General features: G+C 44.3%; 1 protein-coding gene across 5 annotated transcripts in view; it reads left to right on the top strand.

Moving 5' to 3' along the window:
• Nucleotides 1-23,860, top strand: part of LOC120050067 (scm-like with four MBT domains protein 2) — a 41,341-nt gene extending 17,481 nt beyond the window's left edge. For all 5 annotated transcript variants that reach the window (XM_038996693.1, XM_038996692.1, XM_038996695.1 and 2 more), the window contains 16 exons: nucleotides 6,444-6,532; nucleotides 8,305-8,548; nucleotides 9,883-9,980; nucleotides 11,042-11,143; nucleotides 11,274-11,504; nucleotides 12,112-12,238; nucleotides 12,382-12,495; nucleotides 12,586-12,628; nucleotides 13,311-13,378; nucleotides 15,637-15,776; nucleotides 16,322-16,431; nucleotides 16,547-16,722; nucleotides 17,016-17,176; nucleotides 17,482-17,754; nucleotides 17,958-18,086; nucleotides 22,489-23,860. In XM_038996693.1, coding sequence (XP_038852621.1) covers nucleotides 6,444-6,532; nucleotides 8,305-8,548; nucleotides 9,883-9,980; nucleotides 11,042-11,143; nucleotides 11,274-11,504; nucleotides 12,112-12,238; nucleotides 12,382-12,495; nucleotides 12,586-12,628; nucleotides 13,311-13,378; nucleotides 15,637-15,776; nucleotides 16,322-16,431; nucleotides 16,547-16,722; nucleotides 17,016-17,176; nucleotides 17,482-17,754; nucleotides 17,958-18,086; nucleotides 22,489-22,629 — 2,246 coding nt within the window. In that variant the 3' untranslated portion in view covers nucleotides 22,630-23,860. The remainder of the gene's footprint in view (nucleotides 1-6,443; nucleotides 6,533-8,304; nucleotides 8,549-9,882; nucleotides 9,981-11,041; nucleotides 11,144-11,273; nucleotides 11,505-12,111; nucleotides 12,239-12,381; nucleotides 12,496-12,585; nucleotides 12,629-13,310; nucleotides 13,379-15,636; nucleotides 15,777-16,321; nucleotides 16,432-16,546; nucleotides 16,723-17,015; nucleotides 17,177-17,481; nucleotides 17,755-17,957; nucleotides 18,087-22,488) is intronic.
• The last annotated feature ends 780 nt before the right edge of the window (nucleotides 23,861-24,640 follow it).

Below are 24,640 nucleotides of genomic sequence, written 5' to 3'. Positions count from 1 at the left end.
ATGATTAATCATTTTACTCATGTTATTTCCTTTCATTTAAATTAACTAACACCAAGTGACACTTTGGATTTAGACACCCCAAAGTATTAATGGAATCCTCAAATGTATGACATTCTAACGGTGTGATATGCTAATAAGTTTCTTTCATATAGACCTGTCCTCCGATAACAGTTTGCCACGGGAGAGAATGCTCATGGACACACATTATACTAGTTGATCTATAAACTATATTAAATCATTTGGTTCATTATTCAAAATAATAGGCTTATCTATCTAAATCGCCAAACCATGTCACTACACCTCTACACATCACCAGTGGGACAAACTAATTTGCTAGCCCCCAGTAGTTTCTACAATGCATACAAATAGATGTGTTGCAGTATAAAATACCTACATACACACACATTCTGTGGTAGTCAATCTCGCTGTTGTTTATAGGCTCTGTTTTAACTGGGGAGGAGAAGAGAGAGATGAAGGGGGCCAGAGTTCAGAATATAACTTTAGAACGTGTGTGTCTGTCAGTGGTGTAAAGTACTTAAGCAAAAATACTTTAAAGTACTACTTCAGTAGTTTTCTTTCGTATCAGTACATTACTTTGCTATTTATATTTTTGACAACTTTTACATTACTACATTTCTAAAGAAAATAATGTAATTTTTACCGTCTGGTTTTCTTAATAAAAGGAATATGACATTATTTATACTTTTACTTAGTATATATTTTAGCAATTACATTTACTTTTGATACTTAAGTATATTTAAAACCAAATACTTTTATACTTATACTCAAGTAGGATTTTACTGAGTGACTTTCACTTGAGTCATTTTCTATTAAGGTATCTTTACTTTTACTCATGCTGCTTACGCCAAATCCTGACTCTGCCATCAGCATGACGCGACAGGGACCGGGATTCCATGCCCACGGAAGCTGCTTCTTGTTTTTAGCTGATAGGAGTGGAACCCAGTGTGGTTTGCTGCTATAGCCCATCCGTGACGAGGACTGACGAGTTGTGCATTCCATTCTGCACACCACTGTTGTACTACGCCGTTATTTGCCTGTTTGTGGCCCGCCTGTTAGCTTGCGCGATTCTTGCCGATCTCCATCGACCTCTCTCATCAGCGAGCTGATGCCCACAGGACTGCCCCTGACTGGATGTTTTTGGTTTGTCGCACCATTCTCGGTAAACCTTAGACAAAGTCGTGCGTGAAAAGCCCAGGAGGCCGGCTGTTTCTGAGAGCCTAGAACCGGTGCGCCTGGCACAGACGATCATACCTCTACATTTTATATTTTTAATTGGTAGCACTGGTGCGCCTAACTTAAAGTTTGAAGCACCACTCTTAAATGTGCACACAATGCCACAGATACCACAGATGTCTCAAGTTTTGAGGGATCATGCAATTGGCCTGTTGATTGCAGCAATGACCACAAGAGCTGTTGCCAGAGAATATAATGTTCATTTCTCTACTATAAGCCAACTCCAACGTCATTTTAGATAAACGTCCAACCGGTCTCACAACCGCAGACCACGTGTAACCATGCAAGCCTAGGACCTCCCCATCCGGCTTCTTCACCTGTGGTATCGTCTGAGACCAGCCACCCAGACAGCTGATGAAACTGTGGGTTTGCACAACCGAAGAATTTCTGCACAAACTGTCTCAGGGGAGCTAATCTAAATGGTCGTCGTCCTCACCGGGGTCTTGACCTGACTGCAGTTTGGTGTCGTAACCTACTTCAGTTGGTAAATGCTCACCTTCGATGGCCACTGGTTTCAGCTGGGCGAGCGGTTTGCTGATGTCAACGTTGTGAACAGAGTGGTCCATGGTGGCGGTGGGGTTATGGTATGGGAAGGCATAAGCTACGGACATTTTATCGATGGCATTATGGCAATTTGAATGCACAGAGATACCGTGACGAGATCCTGAGTCCCATTGTCTAGCCATTCATCCGCCACCATCGCCTCATGTTTCAGCATGATCATGCACAGCCCCATGTCGCAAGGATCTACACACAATTCCTGGAAGCTGAAAATGTCCCAGTTCTTCCATGGCCTGCATGCTCACCAGACATGTCACCCATTGAGCATGTTTGGGATGCTCTCGATCAACTCGTACGACAGCGTGTTTCAGTTCCCGCAAATATCCAGCAACTTCTGTCATTGAAGATGAGTGGGACAACATTCCGCAGGCCACAATCAACAGCCTGATCAACTCTATGCGAAGGAGATGTTTTGCACTGCATGAGGCAAATGTTGGTCACACCAGATACTGACTGGTTTTCTGATCCACAAACCTACCTTTTTTAGAATAGGCTATCTGATTCAGAACATGCCTTTGAACAAACAACATGCTGATCAACATGCTGATCTATACCGACACTGGTAGCATCCTGTATTAAAGCTAATGTTTGCTTTGCCCTAGCTAGTGCATTTTAAGTAAAGGTAGCATTAGTGATGAGTTTCCTTCAGACTAACTGGCAAGATTCACAAACTATTATTATAATAGAGAAAATTCATATTTAGAAGCAATGTGGAAAGCAGCATCGTTGTTGTTTTGGAACAATCTGTTGAGTGACATGCTGAGAGAAGCAGTCACGGCGTGGAGAAACTGTCTGCTGCCTCCCTGTTGAGTGACGGGGGGGGGGGGGGGGGGGGGGGCTTCAGCCTGTCTTGTTTCAAATCTAATTTTATGTGTCACGCGCTGAATACACCTTACAGTGAAATGCTTACTTACAAGCCCTTAACCAACAATGCAGTTAAGAGAAATAAGTGAAATAATTAAAGAGCAGCAGTAAAAGAACAGTAGCGAAGCTATCTACAGGGGGTACTGGTACAGAGTCAATGTGCGGGGGCACCGGTTAGTCGAGGTAATATGTACATGTAGGTAGAGTTAAAGTAACTATGCATAGGTAATAAACAGAGATCAGTATTGCAGTGAAAAAATGTGAATTGTAACAATATTTCAAGTTTCCCACAGCAAAATGTTTGGCTGCATCTGCGAGCCCTGTGTGCATGTGTGTGCGTGTGTGCATGTTTGTTTGCGTTCCTGTGTGGGTTTGTGTCAGGAGCTTTGAAGGTATCACAAGTTTAGTCATGTGATAACAGCGCTCCTCTCAGAACCCCACAGAGGTCATTTGCATAATGCATTCACCAGACTCACTCCTTCCTGCCAGGACCTGCTAGAGAGGAGGCGCTGAGATGAGGCTCAGGCCTACTTCACAGCTCTGTGTGTGTGTGAACACTCTTGACCTGCCTCTGTCCTTAATAGTGCATGAATGAATCCTTAGTTGGCAGGAAGGTCTACACACTCGCATCAACCTGGTCAAAAACAAGCCAACTACACAAGGCACTCAGAAAGAGCAGGCCAGGACTGATTTGATACTCAAATGACCCATCGTCCCCATCTCCACCACCTGATTTGCAACCGCTTTGTATTTACTTGGTGTGTAGTATAGTGTGGATGGGTGTAGTCCCATCTTCTAATCTCATTTGCTTTTGTCCATTTTCATAATGATTATATAACTACTGCTGGATGTATTTAGTGTGGGCCAGTCTTGTTCTCTACCTAGCCCAGGTGATATTAGGTTTAGCCATGCACGTCATTATAGCGGCCATTTACAAACGCCCCACCCCACCTACACACACTTCTCACACACACTCTTAACCCCTTACGTCCCGGGGCAGTAAATTCACCGCACTTACTGTGAACACATCTGAGTTAATTCATATTTCATGGCTGTCTCTTATTCACTCCTGACTTCTCATCAACATGGCTTTACATTAACATCACTAGCTAGGGTGTCTCCCTTGTTGTAAAAAAAAAAAAACGCCTATACATGATTTAGCCTGTCTATCCTGTTGGCTGTCATTCAGTGACTATTGAGCTACAGTTCTGACTATAAATAACATGCACCTGTATCTCTGCTGTTGATTATGTCTTTCTACTTTGAGTATTTTGGCATTTTTCTAAAAGGTAGTTTGTTGTCGCCAACCCACCTGGTTAACCAATGGGGTACTTATGTACTAGCAGTAGATCATTAGATTGTTACTGGTAGATATTAAGCCCTGATATAGGGTCTGTGGTTCTATCATTAATTCAGTCTTACAGAACCCCCAGAAGACTTGGTAGATAGACATTGTATCTCAGTGTGGTTTACAATACCACTGTAATAATAATGACTAGATAAGCACTGTGTGAGACTGAGAATAAATCGTCTAATTTGGTCCCATTAGCCCTGATTAGAATCTGCTGTACTGCTGTGATCACAGATGAAAACATCCCTCCCTGCCATGATACAGGCCAGACTTGTTCTTTTAGTAATCGCTTTGATTCTCTTAAATACGCTTTTGAATTAGCCTTCACTGTCTGTTTACACAATGGCTTGTTGTTGGATATGCAAATCAGATGTTTTTTTTGTATGTTGGATATTTGTTTGGATGTCTCCCAGTATAGCAAAAGCTAGGAGACGAGAGGAGAGGATTGGGGGAGGGGAGAAGACGAAAGATAGAAAAGGGGAGAGGGGGTTCTCTTCAAAGTAAATTATGCAGTTATTGTTTTGTGGAAGTCAGGATTTGCCTCAGTGTCTATCGCCTGGAGGATGGGCAAAGGAAGCAAAAAATATAATTTACATGCAAACTAGTACTGTAACTACACTCTGGACCGGAGGGAGCCGAGGAGGTAGAACAGAAAGAGGGAGGGAGAGGGGGATGGGCAGAAGTTCAGATGCCGAAGCAGCAGCCTGCATTCTGCTCTGTGGCCTATTCTAAATGGCTTGATGACTAATCTAGGAGGATCTGTAAAAATAGTTTATCTATTTCTGCACACCGGAGATCAACAGGAGCACTGTGAGTGTGTGTGTGTGTGTGTGGGAAAAACACTATTATTAACTAGGGGTGGTGTGGAGAGATGCACTGGGGCAGAGGGACATTATTTGCACCATGTATGGAAAAAAGGATCCACGATGTCCCGAGACAGACAGAGTGATTTGTTTTTAGGAAAATTAATTGACTGTTTCTCTAAATCAGACTCATCTGGCTTCAGAAGAATATACTAATGAGAGAATATAAAATGAGGGGAAAATACCTCTGTTCTCTCCCATAGGAATGAATTATTCTATTTGTTTTCTAAGTGTGGCGTGGCTTAATAACAGATAGTGGTGTAATCCTCCATGATCTAGGCTACTGCTGGCCACTAGTCATTCTACTGTGACTCATCTCACCATGCCCCATTGAGTCAGATATTCTCAGAATCTTTGTGTCCAATTGGTGACTGTAAACCTAGAGCATTAGATGTAGAAGTCTTTGGAGAGGGGTGGATAACTCATCACTTAAAAATAGATTACTCTATTTGTGTGTGTGATTTAGTAGGACCACAGAGTTTGTAAACCACAGAGCCTCTAAACATCGCGAGACTTCCGAACAACAATTGCGAAACCGACCAAGCATACCAGGCCGGTTTTTGGGGTTTGAGAAGTCAGTGAGTGAAGTGAAAAATGATGTGTCAAACACGAGGCCTGCGTAATGACTTGGGTTGTCAATTCATTTTGGCCCGCTTCCATACCGCTCGCGATGCGCTGCACTACAAGTCGCAGCAAGCACTGCCAACGTGCTGCATGCCAAATGACAGTGTCTGGCCTGCAAAATCATTGGGAGTTTTTTTCCAATATGGCCCTTGCGCTGATTTGAGTCTGACGCACCTGCCTTAAGTGTTAATTTTCTTGAAATCTAAAAGCACAACCTCGATTCGAGCCAATGTCTACACAGCTGTCTGTGCGGGTCGCTACAGTAGTTTAACATGTTATTTCTCCAACCTCGTGAAAGTGACAAACTGAAACGTTTTAATTTGAGTCAAAAACAACTTTATATCGAAGTGCCTTTGATTTGACGGCCAGCACATACGCAGTCCGGTGTGAGACGACCGTTAAACCCGATGAAGTGTTTCTACGCGTGAGTTTAGCTAATGTCGCCATGACATCGCCTAGAAGTGTGTTTCGGGGATTTCTATTGGAGTAGCAGTTTCTGCCCATCTTCATACTGTGCTGGCTTTGGTAGACCTGTGTACGCCTGTGGGAAGTCACTAGTCAGCGTGGAGTCAAAGTAAAATCAAGACCCACGATGCACCATGAATTAAACATCACTACTGTTGCACTGTGGGTAACAGAAAGTGGAGTAAACAAACATGTCCTATGCAAATGAGCGGGAACCAACCGTTTAAATGGCTCTGGAGAGGGTGAAACGTGTGTGTGTTCGTTCATGCCTGCCTTTTTCTACCATGCTCCCATTGTATCTCTCAACACCTGTTTATGTGGACTGCTCTGTATCTAACTGTTTTCCGCTGTTGTTCATTGCTTAGCCTGGTGCTAATATATGTAAATGCATTGTCATGTATAGTTTTGCTAGCACAGCACAGTATATTTGACCGTCTATCTCTCCCTCTGTTCTGTTGTAGCCATCAAGGAGAAGTACAGTGACTGGACAGATTTTCTCATCCAGGACTTGACTGGCTCACGGACCGCACCAGCAAACCTACTGGAAGGGGTGAGTACTGTCTCGGTGGGAGTGTGACGGAGAACGAGATGGAGAGATAATGAGACTATGTATGCGTAGGTGACACCCGTGTATTAACCATCAACACATTTAGAGCTTTAGCTAATCTGTTGAGCTCTGTATGTTAAGCTGAAGTCTCACCCCAGATAATACCAGTTCCCTCTCAAAGAGGGGAAATCACACATGCAGTGCAGTCAAAGAATTCATACCCCTTGACTTATTCCATATTGTGTTGTCTTACAGCCTGAATTCAAAAATGGATTACATTTATTTTTGTTCTCAACCATCTACACACAATACCCCACAATGACTAAGGGAAAATAGGATTTCAGAAATATTAGCAAATGTATTGAAAATGAAATATCTCATTCACATAATTATTCACAAGTCAATACATGTTAGAATCACCTTTGGCAGTGATTACAGCTGTGAGCCTTTCTGGGTAAGTCTCTAAGCGCTTTACACACCTGGATTTGACAAATTTTCCACATTATTCTTTTAAAAATTCTTCAAGATCTGTCAAGTTGGTTGTTGATCATTGCGAGACAGTCTCAAGTCTTGCCTTAGATCTTCAAGCCGATTTAAGACAAAACTGTAACTAGGCAACTCAGGAACATTCAATGTCGTCTTGGTAAGAAACTCCAATGTATATTTGGCCTTGTATTTTAGGTTATTGTCCTGCTGAAAGGTGAATTTGTCTCCCAGTTTCTGTTGGAAAGCAGACTGAACCAGGTTTTCCTCTAGGATTTTGCCTGTGCTTAGCTCTATTCTGTTTCTTTTTAAAGATATTCTTTGAAGAGGTAGGGTTTCAGGTGCTTTCGGAAGATGGGCAGGGACTTTCAGTTTCAGCTGTCCTAACTTTAGGGGGATGCTGGCTCTGGAAGAGCTTGGACTGGACTGAGCTGGAGCTGCTCTCCCGTAGGGGTGGGACGGCCAAGAGACCAGAGGTGGCAGAAAGGAGTGCTCGGGTTGGGGTGTGTAGGATTTGAGCATAGCCTGAAGTTAGGGAGGGGTAGTTCCTCTTGCTGCTCCGTAGGTAAGCACCATGGTCTTGTAGTCTATGCTAGCTTCGACCTGAAGCCAATGGAGTGCGAAGGAGCAGGATGACATGGGAGAGTTTGGGGAGATGACAAGTGCCTAGATTAGGACCTGCGCAGCTTCCTGCGTGTGGTAGGGTCATACTCTACGGATATTGTAGAGCATGAACCTGCAGGATGGAGTCATTGCTTTGATGTTTTCAGAGAACGACAGGGTGTTGTCCAGGGTCACGCCAAGGTTCTTTGGACTCTGGGAGGGCGACACTGGAGTTGGGAACTGTGATGGAGAGGTCTTTCAGCCGGCAGGCTTTCCCCAGTAGGAAGAGCAGCTCCGTCTAGTTGAGGTTGAGCTTGAGGTGGTGGGCCGACATCCAAGCTAAGATATCTGCCAGGCACGCAGAGATGCATGTCGCCACCTGGGTGTCAAAGGGGAGGAAGGAGAAAAGTAGTTGAGTGTCATTCGCATAGCAATGATAAGATAGATCATGTGAGGATATGACAGAGCTCAATGGCTTGGTGTATAGAGAGAAGAGGAGAGGGCCTAGAACTGAGCCCTGGGGGACACCATCCATTTTAAATTCAGGCTACAACACAACAAAATGTGGAAAAAGTCAAGGGGTGTGAATACTTTCTGAAGGCACTGTACACACAGATTTGAATACTTTCCATCAATTCCCTCTTCTCCTCTCCCTCTTCTCCTCTCCATCTTCCCATCCTTCTCTCTAGCCTCTGCGGGGGAAGAACACAGTGGATCTGATTGTGGAGGGTTCGGTGATGGAGGTACGGGACCTCACTGACCCCTCCCTCTACTGGGCTGTCCGCGTCGCCCAGAACGTTGGTGGGAGGCTACGCCTGCGCCATGTGGGTCTCCAAGACGACGCCCACGACACCTGGCTGTTCTACCTCGACGTGAGGCTCCGCCCACTGGGCTGGGCTCAGGAGAACCGTCTGTCACTGGAGCCCCCAGCAGGTAAGGGTGAGGGGTCATAGCTGCATGGAGGTAGGGGCTCTGGGTCACATTCAGCTGTAGTAGTGGTAGTTTTAAGTGCTGGGCTGAAACAAAAACCTGCAACTTTCCAGGACTCTCCAACTCTATTGGATTTACATATTATTAAGGGTTAGTTATGAATCATATCCCATTATGACTGTTACACCTTTCAGAGTAGTTGGGAGTTTCCCTTCTCTCTGTTCAATATCATAAACCACCGTCTCTCGGTCTGTCTCGCTCTGTCTGTCTCGCTCTGTCTGTCTCGCTCTGTCTGTCTCGCTCTGTCTGTCTCGCTCTGTCTGTCTCGCTCTGTCTGTCTCGCTCTGTCTGTCTCGCTCTGTCTCTCTCTCGCTCTGTCTCGCTGGTTCTCGCTCTCTCTCGCTCTGTCTCGCTGGTTCTCGCTCTGTCTCGCTGTCTCTCGCTCTGTCTCGCTGTCTCTCGCTCTGTCTCGCTCGCTCTGTCTCGCTGTCTCTCGCTCTGTCTCGCTGTCTCTCGCTCTGTCTCGCTGTCTCTCGCTCTGTCTCGCTGTCTCTCGCTCTGTCTCGCTGTCTCTCGCTCTGTCTCGCTGTCTCTCGCTCTGTCTCGCTGTCTTTCTCTCTGTCTCTGTGTCTCTTTCTCTGTCTCTGTGTCTCTTTCTCTGTGTCTGTCTCGCTGTGTCTCTCTGTCTCTCTGAATGACTCAACATGTTGGCTTCTGTTCATATTCGAGATCTTTCAGTTTCAACTTCTACAGAACTGATGACTTTGTCAAAAAACGCCTTTCCATAGAACGCGACACACGCAATATCACAATCATAGCAAAACACTCACACTTGCAATGACACACAAATGTGTTCCTTCAGACATACATATACCGGTCGACTGTTTGAACATAAAATGGAACTCCACCAAACTTTAGAAATGTCCTCTCCAAATGATCAATAGAAATCCATATCAGTGTATCCAGTCTCAACTGTAGCTCCAGTTAAGCCAGTTTGTCAAGAGTGGGAAGGGGAGGGTCATGTGGTTGTAAGACGTATTCCTTTAAATGGCATCTGATATAAAAACAAAAAGACATTTGGGAAACACTGGGAGAGGTTTTCTTAAAGGGATAGTGTGAGATGTAGGCAATGAAGCCCTTTCTACTAACCCAGAGTCCGATGAACCCATGGACACCATTTTTATGTCTGCATGCAGTTTGAAGGAAGTTAAAGGTAGTTTTGTGAGCCATTGCTGAATATATCCCTTTAAATAAACAGTTGGGAGAGATTTGTAAGGTTAATTTGATGCTGAGTTTCAGAGAGTCATATTCTGACTGTCATCTCTCGCTCGTCTCAGAGTTGCGTGGCCTGAAGAGCGCCCTCGAGTGGCAGGAGGCCCTAGAGGCGGCGCGGAGCGAGGCCCAGCAGAACCCACTGCCCCTGGAGGTGTTTAAGGTGAGGGTCAGCCACACAGGAAGTAGCCCTGTGACACAGGAAGTGCTTCTACACACAACCGACTTCATGTGTACTCTTGTGCAGGTTCGTCAGTTCCCGTGACCGTTCTTACTGCGTGTGCTATCAGGCCATGTGGGGCTGGTGGTTCAACAGTTACACAAATCAAATACTCACTTAATCAATGTAGTCAAACCCCTGAGTACCGATCAGTCATTTAACAGACAATATCATGTTGTTATCAGATTCCACTCAACCCAGTCAAAACTCTTCTCTGTCCTGGCTCCCCAATGGTCAAACAAGCTTCTCCCTAATGTCAGGACAGCGGAGTCACTGCCCATCTCCCGAAAAAAAAAAAAAAATGATACTTTAAAGAGTATCATAAATAAATCCCATGGTAAACAAAATCACCGACTTTTGCGAGTAACTACTTTGTTGAGGGAAAATGTACTTGCTACAACTGTGATGTGTTGTCTCACCTAGCTATCTTAAGATGAGTGCACCAACTGTAAGTCACTCTGGATAAGAGCGTCTGCTAATTAACTACAATGTCACTGTAAAATATTTATGCTACGTGGCTCAGACACCTCTCCTATCTGTGGGTGTGTTTTATTGTGTGGGTGTGTTTTATTGTGTGGGTGTGTTTTATTGTGTGGTTGTGTTTACTGTGTGGGTGTTTTATAGTGTGTGTGTGGCGATAAGCTGCTGTCTTTCCCACGCCCCTCTTAAGTCTGGGTGTGTACCTGTCGTACAGACGAAAGTGATCTGGCTGGACCTGTCTGATGGCCTCGGTGGCAGTGGGTTTCAAAGGGCCACGCTAGCTAGCTCTATTTGTCCCTATAGGTCAAAACCACCTGTCACAGACAATTAGTTAGACTCACATAGGCATTATTTGATCTAACTCAGAGCATATTTGGGCGGTTGAGCAGACTAGTCAGTAATATCAAAGTAATAACATTTTCATGTTATAGCCTAGTCCCACTGCTTAGTGTTTGTTAAGAAAGCCAGTTTGCAGTGACCATTAAAAGACGTGCGTGTTTTCCACGGTGACCCGGTTGTTTCAGGACCATGCAGACTTGACCAAGCACTCCTTCCGGGCGGGGATGAAGCTGGAGATGGTGTCGCCGTCGGAACCGTTCCACATCTGTCCTGTATCTGTCACACAGGTGGGCCTACCTGACCATCTCAAACCTTAGCCAACTCTATCAAACCCCATCAAACAGTATCAAACCTAGCCATACCCTTAAAAGTGTTTTGATGTGTTAATGCAGCCATGGTAATAATGGCTCTCTGTAGGTCTACAATGAGCACTACTTCCAGGTCACAGTGGATGACCTCACTCAAGAGGCCACACCCCTGTCCCTGGTGTGCCATTCTGAGTCGCCGGGCATCCTCCCCGTCCAGTGGTGTCTGAAGAACGGGATTGGTCTAGAGCGGCCCAGGGGCTACCTGAGCCAGGACTTTGATTGGGCGGACTACCTGAAACAGAGCGGGACTGAGACCGCCCCCGACGCATGCTTCCCCGACGTAAGATACTTTCGCATCCTTCCTCTTTCAGTTCCTCGCCTCATCCTTCTCTCTCCATCCCTCTTCCCTCTCTCTCCATGCCTCTTCTCCCCACTGTCCTCATCCTTCTCTCATCCCTCTCCTCCCCTCTCTTCCTCCATCTTGTCGTCCCTGTGCCCACCCCCCTTAAAGCTGCATTATGTCACTTTTTAGACGACCCGACCAAATTCACATAGAAATGTCAGTCATAGATCTGTCATTATCATTGAAAGCAAGTCTAAGAAGCCCTGGGTCTGTTCTATGTGCACTGGTGTTTACAGCTTTCGTTTTTTTACACCAGCTTTAAACCGCTGAAAAGACAATATTTTAGGTTATGGAAAATATATTTCACAATGGTTTAGATGGTACAATGATTCTGTACACAATGACTGCTTGTTTTGTCACAAAATGAAATTAGGTGAACTATTAGAATTTTAGCAACCAGGAAATGGTTGAGCGATTTTTGCATATTGCACCTTTTTAAATGAACGATTATACAGACAATGTGTGTGGCTTAAGTCTTGTCAGAAAGATCCATTGTTATGTCTACTGTTTATCCCATTGGCTGGCTGTCTGTCTGTGTGTGTAGGCGTGGCAGAGCCGAGGCTTCGCTAAAGACATGTGGCTGGAGGCCGTTAACCCTGTCAGGCCCACCGAGGTGTGTGTGGCTCAGATCACACAGGTCAGGGGTCGCCTGCTGTGGCTCAGACTGGAAGGTGAGACCTGTGTGTGTGTGTGTGTGTGTGTGTGTGTGTGTGTGTGTGTGTGTGTGTGTGTGTGTGTGTGTGTGTGTGTGTGTGTGTGTGTGTGTGTGTGTGCGGACAGCTGTCTTAACCCATGCTCTTTTGTCCCTCTCCAGGCCTGCCTAAGTCCGTCCCTGAATGTATTGTGGATGTGGAGTCCATGGACATCTTTCCTGTAGGATGGTGTGAGACCAATGCTTACCTCTTGACTCCTCCACTGAAGCCTGTCTGTAAGTATCCCCGCATCTCTCGCTCTCTCTCTCACACACGCGCACACACACACACACAGTACAAACCCTATTATTTTGTGTTGATTGCAGGCCAGCAGCAGAAGAAGATAGCCGTCGTCCAGCCAGAGAAGCAGTAAGTTCGCTGATGCTCCAAAACTACAGAGAACCACTCCAATTTAAAACCCTCACTGTTCCATTCCCTTCTTGAAAAGCCCCATCCAGCACTTTAACAGTTCCATCACACAGATTGCTATTCCACTCTAAAAACAAATCAATTCATTGCCAAGCCATTTCAGCAGCCACAGAAATGCATGGCCTATACTTTACAATACAACCTCCTAGATGGAGAACACACTCAAGTAGATACCCTTAAAAAGCCTCAAGGCCCCTCTCTCTCAAACCATAGCCTTCCCCCCGGAACAGTAGCTAGCTGTTCACTTGGAAATGGGCTTTTTTTTTTTTCAGCGGACAGATTTATTATATTGACAAATGACATGTCTCAGTCGCGGCTGGGAAACGCAGCTTTGAAGGATCAGGGTAGTGGTCGTTCAGAGACGACATATGAGGCTTTCAGTAACACTTTGTCAACCTCTCTCGTCTAACCTCTTTTACCATATCTCTCACCCAAGGGACTCATTCATCAATAATCCCTCATTCCGTTGTTGTTCAGTTGTGTTAAGGGAAGCACATGTATCACACTAAGCTAAATCGGACTGGGTCTTAAATAGCTGTATCGTTGATTGAATGATTGGATGGCTTGGCTGTTCACTTGATTGATTGATTGGTTCATGGATTGATTGATATTCCGTCTGTAGGTTGGCTCCGCCACAACCCGTGGAGACAATCCCTCTCAACCTCTGTGAGCCCGTTGCCATGGATACAGGTAAACACGATTCATAATTCAAATACAGTTGAAGTCGGAAGTTTACATACACTTAGGTTGGAGTCATTAAAACTTGTTTTTCAACCACTCTACATATTTCTTGTTAACAAACTATAGTTTTGGCAAGTCGGTTAGGACATCTACTTTGTGCATGACGCAAGTAATTTTTCCAACAATTGTTTACAGACAGATTATTTCACCTATAATTCACTGTATCACAATTCCAGTGGGTCAGAAGTTTACATACACTAAGTTGACTGTGCCTTTAAACAGCTTGGAAAATTCCAGAAAATTATGTCATGGCTTTAGAAGCTTCTGATAGGCTAATTGACATAATTTGAGTCAATTGGATGTGTACCTGTGGATGTATTTCAAGGCCTACCTTTAAACTCAGTGCCTCTTTGCATCATGGGAAAATCAGAAGAAATCAGCCAAGACCTCAGAAAAAAATTGTAGACCCCCACAAGTCTGGTTCATCCTTGGGAGCAATTTCCAAACGCCTGAAGGTACCACGTTCATCTGTACAAACAATAGTACTCAAGTATAAACACCATGGGACCACGCAGCTGTCATTCCGCTCAGGAAGGAGACGCATTCTGTCTCCTAGAGATGAATGTACTTTGGTGCGAAAAGTGCAAATCAATCCCAGAACAACAGCAAAGGACCTTGTGAAGATGCTGGAGGAAACGGGTACAAAAGTATCTATATCCACAGTAAAACGAGTCCTATATTGACATAACCTGAAAGGACGCTCAGCAAGAAAGAAGCCACTGCTCCAAAACCGCCATAAAAAAGCCAGACTACGTTTTGCAACTGCACATGGGGATAAAGATCATACTTTTTGGGAAATGTCCTTTGGTCTGATGAAACAAAAACAGAACTGTTTGGCCATGATGACCATCGTTATGTTTGGAGGAAAAAGGGTGAGGCTTGCAAGCCGAAGAACACCATCTCAACCGTGAAGCAAGGGGGTTTCAGCATCATGTTGTGGGGGTGCTTTGCTTGCAGGAGGGACTGGTGCACTTCATAAAATAGATGGCGTCATGAGGAAGGAAAATTATGTGGATATATTGAAGCAACATTTCAAGACATCAGTCAGGAAGTTAAAGCTTGTTCGCAAATGAAATAAATAAAAGCTGAAATAAATCTTTCTCTCTGCTATTATTCTGACATTTCACATTCTTAAAATAAAGTGGTGATCCTAACTGACCTAAAACAGGGATTTTTTACTGGGATTAAATGTCAGGAATTGTGAAAAACTGAGTTTAAATGTATTTGGCTAAGGTCTATGTAAACTTCCGACTTCAACTGTATGTGATGATTTATTTACAGCTATTAATGAAAATGAGAGTTAATGATTAACATGGAAAAGCCCTGTAAACAGGTATAAATTCATTGTACATCTAAAAGCAACGTAAATAATACATTTGAAAGTGTGTACACACACTGTGTGTGTGCGCATTAGCCACACCTGTTTCAAAGCAGATTCATATTGATGAGCAAACAACATTCGTCTGTCTAACAGTTGCTCTTCACAATCGCTGATTGATACCTCACAGCTTGTCTCAGAAAAGTGTAGCGTTCTAACAAACTTCTACATATGAATCAATATAACACTTCTGTTAGCAGTCCTCTCAACATTTTACACGGCCAATGTTCTGTTTATTTTTTAAGGGTGTGTGTTTGTGGGCCAATGTTCTGTTTATTGTGTGTGTGTGGGGAGGTGCATCAGCATTATGTCCATAAGAGACGCATGTCCTTCTAAGTTCCGCTCATGCATATTTATCATTTGTCTAATTACTATTCAACCGGAGCTGTGCAATTCCAGGTGTATGAGTAACAAAGTGTAAACTGAGGTGTGGCGTCACACTACATTGTTGTGTGCAGCACACCTCTAATACAAGCCTCATTAACAAGCCAGTGGAGTTTTAGAACAAGTCATTCATAATGTAAGTGTTAGGCTGCTTTTACACAGGCAGCCCAATTCTGATCTTTTTCCCACTCATTTGTCTTTTGAACAGTCACATCAGATCTTTTTCAGAGCTGATCTGATCGGTCAAAAGGCCAATTAGTAAGAAAACCTATCAGAATTGGGCTGCCTGTCTAAACACAGCTCAATTCTGATAGACTATTTGGAAGTCCAATTATTTTTTTCACTATCAAGAGATTGAACTTGATAGGCTGCCTGACAATCTTATACCTGTCTGTCATTGGAGGATTGTCTGATGTCCCATGATGCTTCTCTCTCTCCTCCCCAGGCTCAGCCAATGGGAGATACTGTTGTTCCAGGATCTATGTGAACCACCGCTGTTTCTCTGGCCCTTACCTAAACAAGGGGCGCATCGCTGAGCTGCCACAGGCTGTAGGGCCGGGGAAATGCACTCTGGTCCTCAAAGAGGTAAGTAGAGAAACATCAACATACTGGTTGCATCCAAATCTATTCCCACGACTGTTGGCCAGAGTCCTATGGGATCAGAAAAACTAACAACAGACTCTGGAGGAGGTGGAGAGGCATATGCCTAATTAAAGGACTGGAGAGGGAGGGAGGAGAGAAGGAAATGTCTTGTTAACCACCTGCGGTCTCTCTGCAGCAGCTTCAGTTTAATGTGAACTGTCAGTCATTTCTGTTTACACACACACACACACACACACACACACACACACACACACACACACACACACACACACACACACACACACAGTAACTCAGCAAAAACAGCCTTTAATTTCCCTAGATACCCCCTAGTGAGAGTGTGTGAATGTGTGTCCTTGCTCATTTGAGTGTGTTTGAGGGTTCGTGTGTTTGTGTTCTACTGGTTTTTGTTCTTAACTGACTTGCCTAGTTAAATAAAGGTTAAAAAACTTCACTTCACAACTAGGGAGAAAAAAAATGACAATGTTTTTTTTTAAAGAAAGTGTGTTCTCCTGTGTGTCCCTGTGCAGGTGCTGAGCATGTTGATCAATGCGGCCTACAAGCCTGGGCGTGTCCTGAGGGAACTACAGGATGTGGAAGACCAGCACTGGGACTGCCACGAGGAGACCCTCAAAGCCAAGTGAGTCCCACCTGGAGGAGCTCAACCAGGATTGGAGCGACAATTTAGGACCCATTTTTAACTTAAGTCACAAGACAAGCCACATCAGCTGACACTGTTTCTCTCCGCTCCTTAGATACAAAGGGAAGACGTATCGATCGTCCATCCGGATCGTGCGTCTGGCAGAGCAGATCCCAGACTTCTGTCGCAAAGTGTGTGTGAAGCTGCAGTGCTGTCCCAACCTCTTCAGCCCCGTCCAAGTCACAGACCAGTGTCCTGAGAACTGCTCTATGCAGACCAAGACCAAATATAGTGAGTGTGTGTGTAGGTGTGGTTACTCTACTTGTGTGTTCATGTGTGGGTTTCTGTTGATGGGAACTAAGATCAACTTCATATATGTTTGTAGGTTGGTGTGTGCGTGCGCGAACAAATACAGTAATTTTCTACAAGTGTGAGTTTGTGTGTCTGTCACAAAAAACACACACACACACACACACACACGAAAATACACACAGCCAATTGTTTGATTAAACCCCCTTTAAATGAATAGCTTACCTGCATCAGAATTGAGCCCATATGAACTGTGTTGAGTGTTGTGTCCCCAGCGTATTACTACGGTAAGAAGAAGAAGCTGTCTAAGCCGTTTGGAGGAGAGGAGAGTCTGGAGGCCAAACCCACACGACGCAGGAAGAAGAGGAAGGCCATCTTTGTCCAGAAGAAACGGCGCTCGTCTGCAGTGGACTACACTCCTGCAGGGTCACCACAGGTCTGACGGAGCTCTCCCTCTATTTCGGTCTGTCTGTCGCTCTCTCCATGTCTCTCTTTCTCTTGTGTATAAGAGTGAAGGCTGTGTTCCCCTCCCCCTCTCTTTTTCCTTTTCTTTCTCGCTCTCTCTCTTCGTGTCTCTCTCTCTTTCTCTCCGTGTCTCTCTCTTTCTCTCTCTGTGTCTCTCTCGTGTCTCTTCTCTTTCTCGCTCTCTCTCCTCTCTCTCTCTCTTCGTGTGTCTTTCTCTCTGTTATATAATGGACTTGATTGTCACTGCACTAAGATTGACCCTATAACTCCCTACAGGACAGTGATGAAGACGAGGATGAAGATGATCTTATGTTGCAGTCGGGCAGTGAAGAAGGCACCAGCTCTGAGCCGCGCGAGGACCACACAGACACGTCCTCTGTGGAGGTGGCTAACAGCCGGCCGCGGCGCGCCGTGACGCTACGCAGGGCCACCCATACCGGCGTAGCTTCGAGCAGCCGCGAGGGTCCTGAAAGCAGGAGGCGGAGCACTCGGTCCCTGTCATATAACCAGGAGAGCAAGTACCACCCACCCAAGAGACAGGAAATGCAGGTGAGAGAGAATGCTACACGCAGAGACACACACACAGACCCACAATAATTAAGATGTGATTTAGTATTTGATGGGTTCTTTGGCTCCCTGGTGGCCGGGTGTCCCAGATATGGCCAGTGAATGGCGTCCGGCTGTCATATCAAGTCGATAAAGGTCCTGTATGTAGATTGATCTTTGTGGCCATGTGTCCTGTGGTCCTCCAGGTGGAGTGTAGTGAGGCGGAGTGTCAGCTGGTGCTGGAGAGGAACCCTCTGGAGTGGTCCGTAGAAGACGTGGTCACGTTCATCACCTCCACTGACTGTGCTGCTCTCGCCAAGATCTTCCAGGAGCAGGTACACACTATCAATCAAATTTATTTATAAAGCCCTTTTTACATCAGCCGATGTCACAAAGTGCTATACAGAAACCCAGCCTAAAACCCTAAACCGCAAGCAATGCAGACATAGAAGCATGGTGGCTTGGAAAAACTCCCTAGAAAGGCAGGAACCTAGGAATACACCTAGAGAGGAACCAGGCTCTGAGGGTGGCCAGTCCTCTTCTGGCTGTGCCGGGTGGAGATTATAACAGAACATGGCCAAGATGTTCAAACGTTCATAGATGACCAGCAGGGTCAAATAATAATAATCACAGTGGTTGTAGAGGGTGCAACAGGTCAGCACCTCAGGAGTAAATGTCAGTTGGCTTTTCATAGCCGATCACTCAGAGTTAGAGAGAGTCGAAAACAGCAGGTCCGGGACAAGGTAGCACGTCCGGTGAGCAGGTCAGGGTTCCATAGCCGCAGGCAGAACAGTTGAAACTAAAGCAGCGGCACGACCAGGTGGACTGAGGACAGCACGGAGTCATCAGGCCAGGTAGTCTTGAGGCATGGTCCTAGGGCTCAGGTCCTCCGAGAAGAGGGGGAGAGAGAATTGGAGGGAACATACTTAAATTCACACAGGACACCGGATAAGACAGGAGGAATACTCCAGATATAACAGACTGACCCTATCCCCCGACACAAACTATTGCAGCATAAATACTGGAGGCTGTGACAGGAGGGGTCGGGAGACACTGTGGCCCCGTCCAACGATACCCCCGGATAGAGCCAGCCAGGCAGGACATAACCCCACCCATTTTGCCAAAGCACAGCCCCCACACCACTAGAGGGATATCTTCAACCACCAATTTACTACTACTGAGACAAGGCCGAGTATAGCCCACGAAGATCTCCCCCACGGCACGAACCCGAGTGGGGCGCCAACCCAGACAGGAAGATCACGTCAGTGACTCATCCCACTCAAGTGACGCACCCCTCCTAGGGACGGCATGGAAGAGCACCAGTAAGCCAGTGACTCAGCCCCCGTAATAGGGTTAGAGGCAGAGAATCCCAGTAGAGGGAGGGGAACCGGCCAGGCAGAGACACCAAGGGTGGTTCGTCGCAACAGTGCCTTCCGTTCATCTTCACACCCCTGGGCCAGACTACACTCAATCATAGGACCTACTGAAGAGATGAGTCTTCAATAAAGACTTAAAGGTCGAGACAGAGTCTGCGTCTCTCACATGGATAGGCAGACCATTCCATAAAAATGGAGCTCTATAGTAGAAAGCCAGGTCTCCAGCTGTTTACTTAGAAATTCTAGGGACAATAAGGAGGCCTGCGTCTTGTGACTTTAGCGTACGTGTAGGTATGTACGTCAGTACCAAATCGGAAAAAGATGGGTAGGAGCAAGCCCATGTAATGCTTTGTATGTTAGCAGTAAAACCTTGAAATCAGCCCTAGTCTTAACAGGAAGCCAGTGTAGAGAGGCTAGCACTGGAGTAACATGATCACATTTTTTTGGTTCTAGTCAAGATTCTAGTAGCCGTGTTTAGCACCTACTGAAGTTTATTTCCGGGTAGCAGGAAAGTAGAGCATTGCAGTAGTCTAATTTACTGTAGAAGTGACAAGCATGGATAAATTTTTCTGCATCATTTTTGGACAAAGTTTCAGATTTTTGCAATGTTACGAAGATGGAAAAAAGTTGTCCTTGAAACAGTCTTGATATGTTTGTCAAAAGAGAGATCAGGGTCCAGTGTAACGCCGAGGTCCTTCAGTTTTATTTGAGACGACTGTACAACCATCAAGATTAATTGTCAGATCCAACAGAATATCTCTTTGTTTCTTGGGACCTAGAACTAGCATCTCTGTTTTGACCGAGTTTAAAAGTAAAACATTTACCGCCATTCACTTCCTTATGTCTGAGGGAGGGCAATTTTGGGGCTTTACCATGTTTCATTGAAATGTACAGCTGTGTATCGTCCGCATAGCAGTGAAAGTTAACATGATGTTTTCGAATGACATCACCAAGAGGTAAAATATATAGTGAAAACAATAGTGGTCCTAAAACGGAACCTTGAGGAACACCGACATTTACAGTTGATTTGTCTGAGGACGAACCATCCAGAGACACAAACTGATATCTTTCCGACAGATAATATCTAAACCAGGCCAGAACTTGTCCGTCTAGACCGATTTGGGTTTCCAATCTCTCCAAAAGAATGTGGTGATCGATGGTATCAAAAGCAGCACTAAGATCTAGGAGCACGAGGACAGATGCAGAGCCTCGGTCTGACGCGATTTAAAAGGTAATTTACCACCTTCACGGGTGCAGTCTCAGTGCTATGATGGGGTCTAATACCAGACTGAAGCGTTTCGTTTACATTGTTTGTCTTCAGAAAGGCAGTGAGTTACTGCGCAACAGCTTTTTCAAACATTTTTGAGAGGAATGGGAGATTCGATATAGGACGATGTTTCGTTTTTAAAAATATTTTCTGGGTCAAGAGGCTTTATTACTGCCACTTTTAGTGAGTTTGCTACACATCCGGTGGGTAGGGAGCAGTTTATTATGTTAAACATAGGAGGGCCAAGCACAGAATAGGGTCCAATATGCAGCTTGATGGTTTAGAGGCCATGACTATTTTCATCAGTGTCAAGAGATATATAATATTTAAAAACTTGAGCGTCTCCCTTGATCATAAGTCCTGGCAGTGTTGTGCAGACTCGGGACAACTGAGCTTTGGAGAAATGCGCAGATTTAAAGAGGAGTCCATAATTTTCTTTCTAATGATCATGATCTTTTCATCGAAGAAGTTCATGAATTTATCACTGCTGAAGTGAAATCCATCCTCTCTTGGGGAATGCTGCTTTTTAGTTAGCTTTGCGACAGTATCAAAAATACCTTTTGGACTCCTCAATTTAGTTGGAAAAATAGGATGATCGAGCAGCAGTGAGGGCTCTTCGATATACTGCACGGTACTGTCTTTCAAAGGTAGTCGGAAGGCTTCCAGTTTGGTGTAGCGCCATTTCCGTTCCAATTTTCTGGAAGCTTGCTTCAGGGCTCGGGTATTTTCTGTATACCAGGGAGCTAGTTTCTTATGACAAATGTTTTTTGTTTTTATGGGTGCGACTGCATCAAGAGTATTACGCAAGGATAAATTTAGTTCCTCAGGTGGTTAACCGATTTTTGTACTCTGACATCCTTGGGTAGGTGGAGGGAGTCTGGAAGGGCATCTAAGAATATTTGGGTTGTCCGAGAATTTATAGCTCGGCTTTTGATAATCCTTAGTTGGGGTCTGAGCAGATTATTTGTTGCGATTGCAAACGTAATAAAATGTGGTCCAATAGTCCAGAATTATGAGTAAAAACATTAAGATCCACAATATTTAACTAGGTCCAGAGTATGAATGTGGCAGTGGGTAGGTCCGGAGACATGTTGGACAAAACCCACTAACTCGATGATGGCTGCGAAAGCCTTTTGGATTGGGTCTGTGGACTTTTCCATATCAAAGTCACCAAAAATGTGAATAACATCTGCCATGACTACAAGGTCCGATAGGAATTCAGGGAACTCAGTGAGGAACGCTGTATGCGGCCCAGGAAGCCTGTAAACAGTAACTATAAAAAGTGATTGAGTAGGCTGCATAGATTTCATGACTAGAAGCTCAAAAGATGAAAACGCAGTCATTTTTGGGGGGGGTAAATTGAAATGTGCTATCGTAAATATTAGCAACACCTCCGCCTTTGCGGGCTGCACGGGGGATATGGTCACTAGTGTAACCAGGAGGAGAGGCCTCATTTAACACAGTAAATTCATCAGGCTTACGCCATGTTTCAGTCAGGCGAATCACATCAAGATTATGATCAGTGATTAGTTCATTGCCTCTAACTGCCTTGGAAGTGAGGGATCTAACATTAAGTAGCCCTATTTTGAGATGTGAGGTATCACGATCTCTTTCAATAATGACAGGAATGGAGGAGGTCTTTATCCTAGTGAGATTGCTAAGGCGAACACTGCCATGTTTAGTTTTGCCCAACCTAAATCGAGGCACAGACACGGTCTCAATGGGGATAGCTGAGCTGACTACACTGACTGTGCTAGTGGCAGACTCCATTAAGCTGGCTAACAGCCTGCTGCCTGGCCTGCACCCTCTCTCATTGTGGAGCTGGAGGAGTTAGAGCCCTGTCTATGTTCATATATATGATGAGAGCAGCCCTCCAGCTAGGATGGAGTCCGTCACTCCTCAGCAGGCCAGGCTCTGAAATACATGCAGACACACACACGTCCCCAAAACAACACACTTCCTTGTTTGATATACAGACTCTCTTCACATTATCATTAACATTGTCATCCTTTCCTCTCTCTGTCTCTCTGCCCTTATTATCTGTCTCTCTCCTTGTTATCTCTTTCTTATCTTATTCTCACATTCTCTCTGCAGGACATAGATGGCCAGGCGTTGTTGTTGCTGACCCTGCCCACAGTCCAGGAGTGTATGGAGCTGAAGCTGGGTCCAGCCATCAAGCTGTGTCACCAGATAGAGAGGGTCAAGGTGGCCTTCTATGCCCAGTACGCCAACTGATCCTGGGCATCTCACCTGGCACCTTTACCCTGTAGGGCTGTCTGGAGATGACCCAGTACACCTTCATCTGAGGAAGAGGAGGAGAGATGATTTCGATTAATCCCAAGTCTGGGATTACCTGGTCTGGAAGGCTGGGCGGAAAGTGGGAAAACTGGTAATGCTGTCGCTTAGGAATTCTTAAATTCTGGACAAGGATTACCTGGCCACTTTTCCGTGGATTACTGATGTCACATAGAGAAGGAAGTGACGTCAGAGGAAGCAGAGGAGGAGCTACCCACATACGGAGCTCAGGACGTCACCATCATCTGCGACAACAGGCAGAGATGGATTGTAAGGTTCAGATTTCCATAGTACTGTGTGGAAGGATCAGTCAACTGTGAATAGTTGAGTACGATACATATGAGTCAATCCATATGGAATGCAGATCTGTGAAGAAACTGATCGAAATTTAGGATTATTTTCTTGGAACATTTTGAAATCGAGGATTATTTTTTGGGAAAATCTATTTTTTTTTTTACATGCTGTTTGAGACTAATGGCCCTGACAGCGTTTTAAGTTATGAACAAATGTTATTAAATATTTGTTCAATGTTTTCCCTCTTTGTTATATTTAAGTAAATTAGGTTAATATATTTGATTAACGAAAATTGGTTAGTAACCTACAATAATATATTTGCAATATTTATTGTATTCCTTATTGAATAGATATCTTATTTGGATGTAAGAAAAATATATTTAGAGTTGATTGAAATGTTCAAGTCTTTGGTTTCAAATATGTATTTAAGGATGTTCTTGAGTTATTCCAGTCAATAGTAATTTAGTCCTGTTATTAAATTATCTGTTTTTTTCTTGTGTGCATAGGGAAATAGTAGGTCCGCTGCATTTTTTGTTGTTGTAAAAAATCCTGGTAACACTTTATTTGGATAGCCTGTAGAGCATCTACAGATGGACTATCAGTAACATTTTAACTAAACCTTACCCTAACCGTAACCTTAGCAAGCAGTTGCTTATCAACAGATAGTCTGTTGCTTAGAAATAGATAGTTTGTTGATAGTATCTACAATGTGACCAAAGTCCTGAATTAGCTTTTTACCCTTTTCACTTTTGAATAAGTTGTTTTAACAATCATGTAAGCAGTCGTGTAAAATATATTGTAACCATCTATGCAAAATGCGGTGCAGATATTTTTGATAAGTGTTGATAAGAAAATAAATTTCTACAAATTTTTGTAATGACGCTTTGTTTTCTAGTGTTTATAGAGGTGAAGAATTCATCAAGGTGTGTGTTTTTATTTTTAACCATGTATAAACTCACAGGACGTACTGTACATAGGTAGTAATAACCATTCCATTACTGATTGGATTTCGTTGTTTCTTCATACAGCCTGTTGTATTTCCGAGACTGTAGCATGTTCTTAATGTAATATACTTTTAATTGAATACAGGCAGTACATATTCAGTTGAGAGTATTTCACAGCAGTAAGACCAGTCGTGCTTCACCAATTTTCTGTTACGGCACAGTTGAATTAATTTAATAGCACATACACACACAAACTCTGACACTTTCGATTGAGCCGGTCTGAAAAGCAGTTTAATCAACTGCTACCTCAAAGGGTTGCTTGGCAACCCAATTTCTAACGTCTGTTTTGCATGATTTTCCCTTTTCCCAGCTGTATCTGAAAACAAACGGGATACATTTTGATTGCAGAGGAGTAAACAACCATTTAACTGGTTTAAATAAAAAATGCAGAATTGTTTAAACTCATGTACAAGTGGCAATTTCAGGCGATCTTCTGAAGTCAGTCAATGATTTGAATGTATTTTAACAGTGAATGTAACAGTAAATCTTTTGAGAACACAATAGCCCAATAGTAAGAGTAAGAGCTGGCAACTACAGACAACTACAGTATTTTGTCATCTTCTAAATGGCTTTGATCTTTTCCATGTCTTAACCTACATAACTCCATTCATATAGAGCAGTAGTATTGTGTGTCAGGACTCAGCTGTGATAGA

Source organism: Salvelinus namaycush, chromosome 6 (assembly GCF_016432855.1).
Source record: "Salvelinus namaycush isolate Seneca chromosome 6, SaNama_1.0, whole genome shotgun sequence".
In the NCBI taxonomy this organism is placed as follows: domain Eukaryota; kingdom Metazoa; phylum Chordata; class Actinopteri; order Salmoniformes; family Salmonidae; genus Salvelinus; species Salvelinus namaycush.
This window is presented reverse-complemented; position numbering and strand designations above follow the sequence as displayed.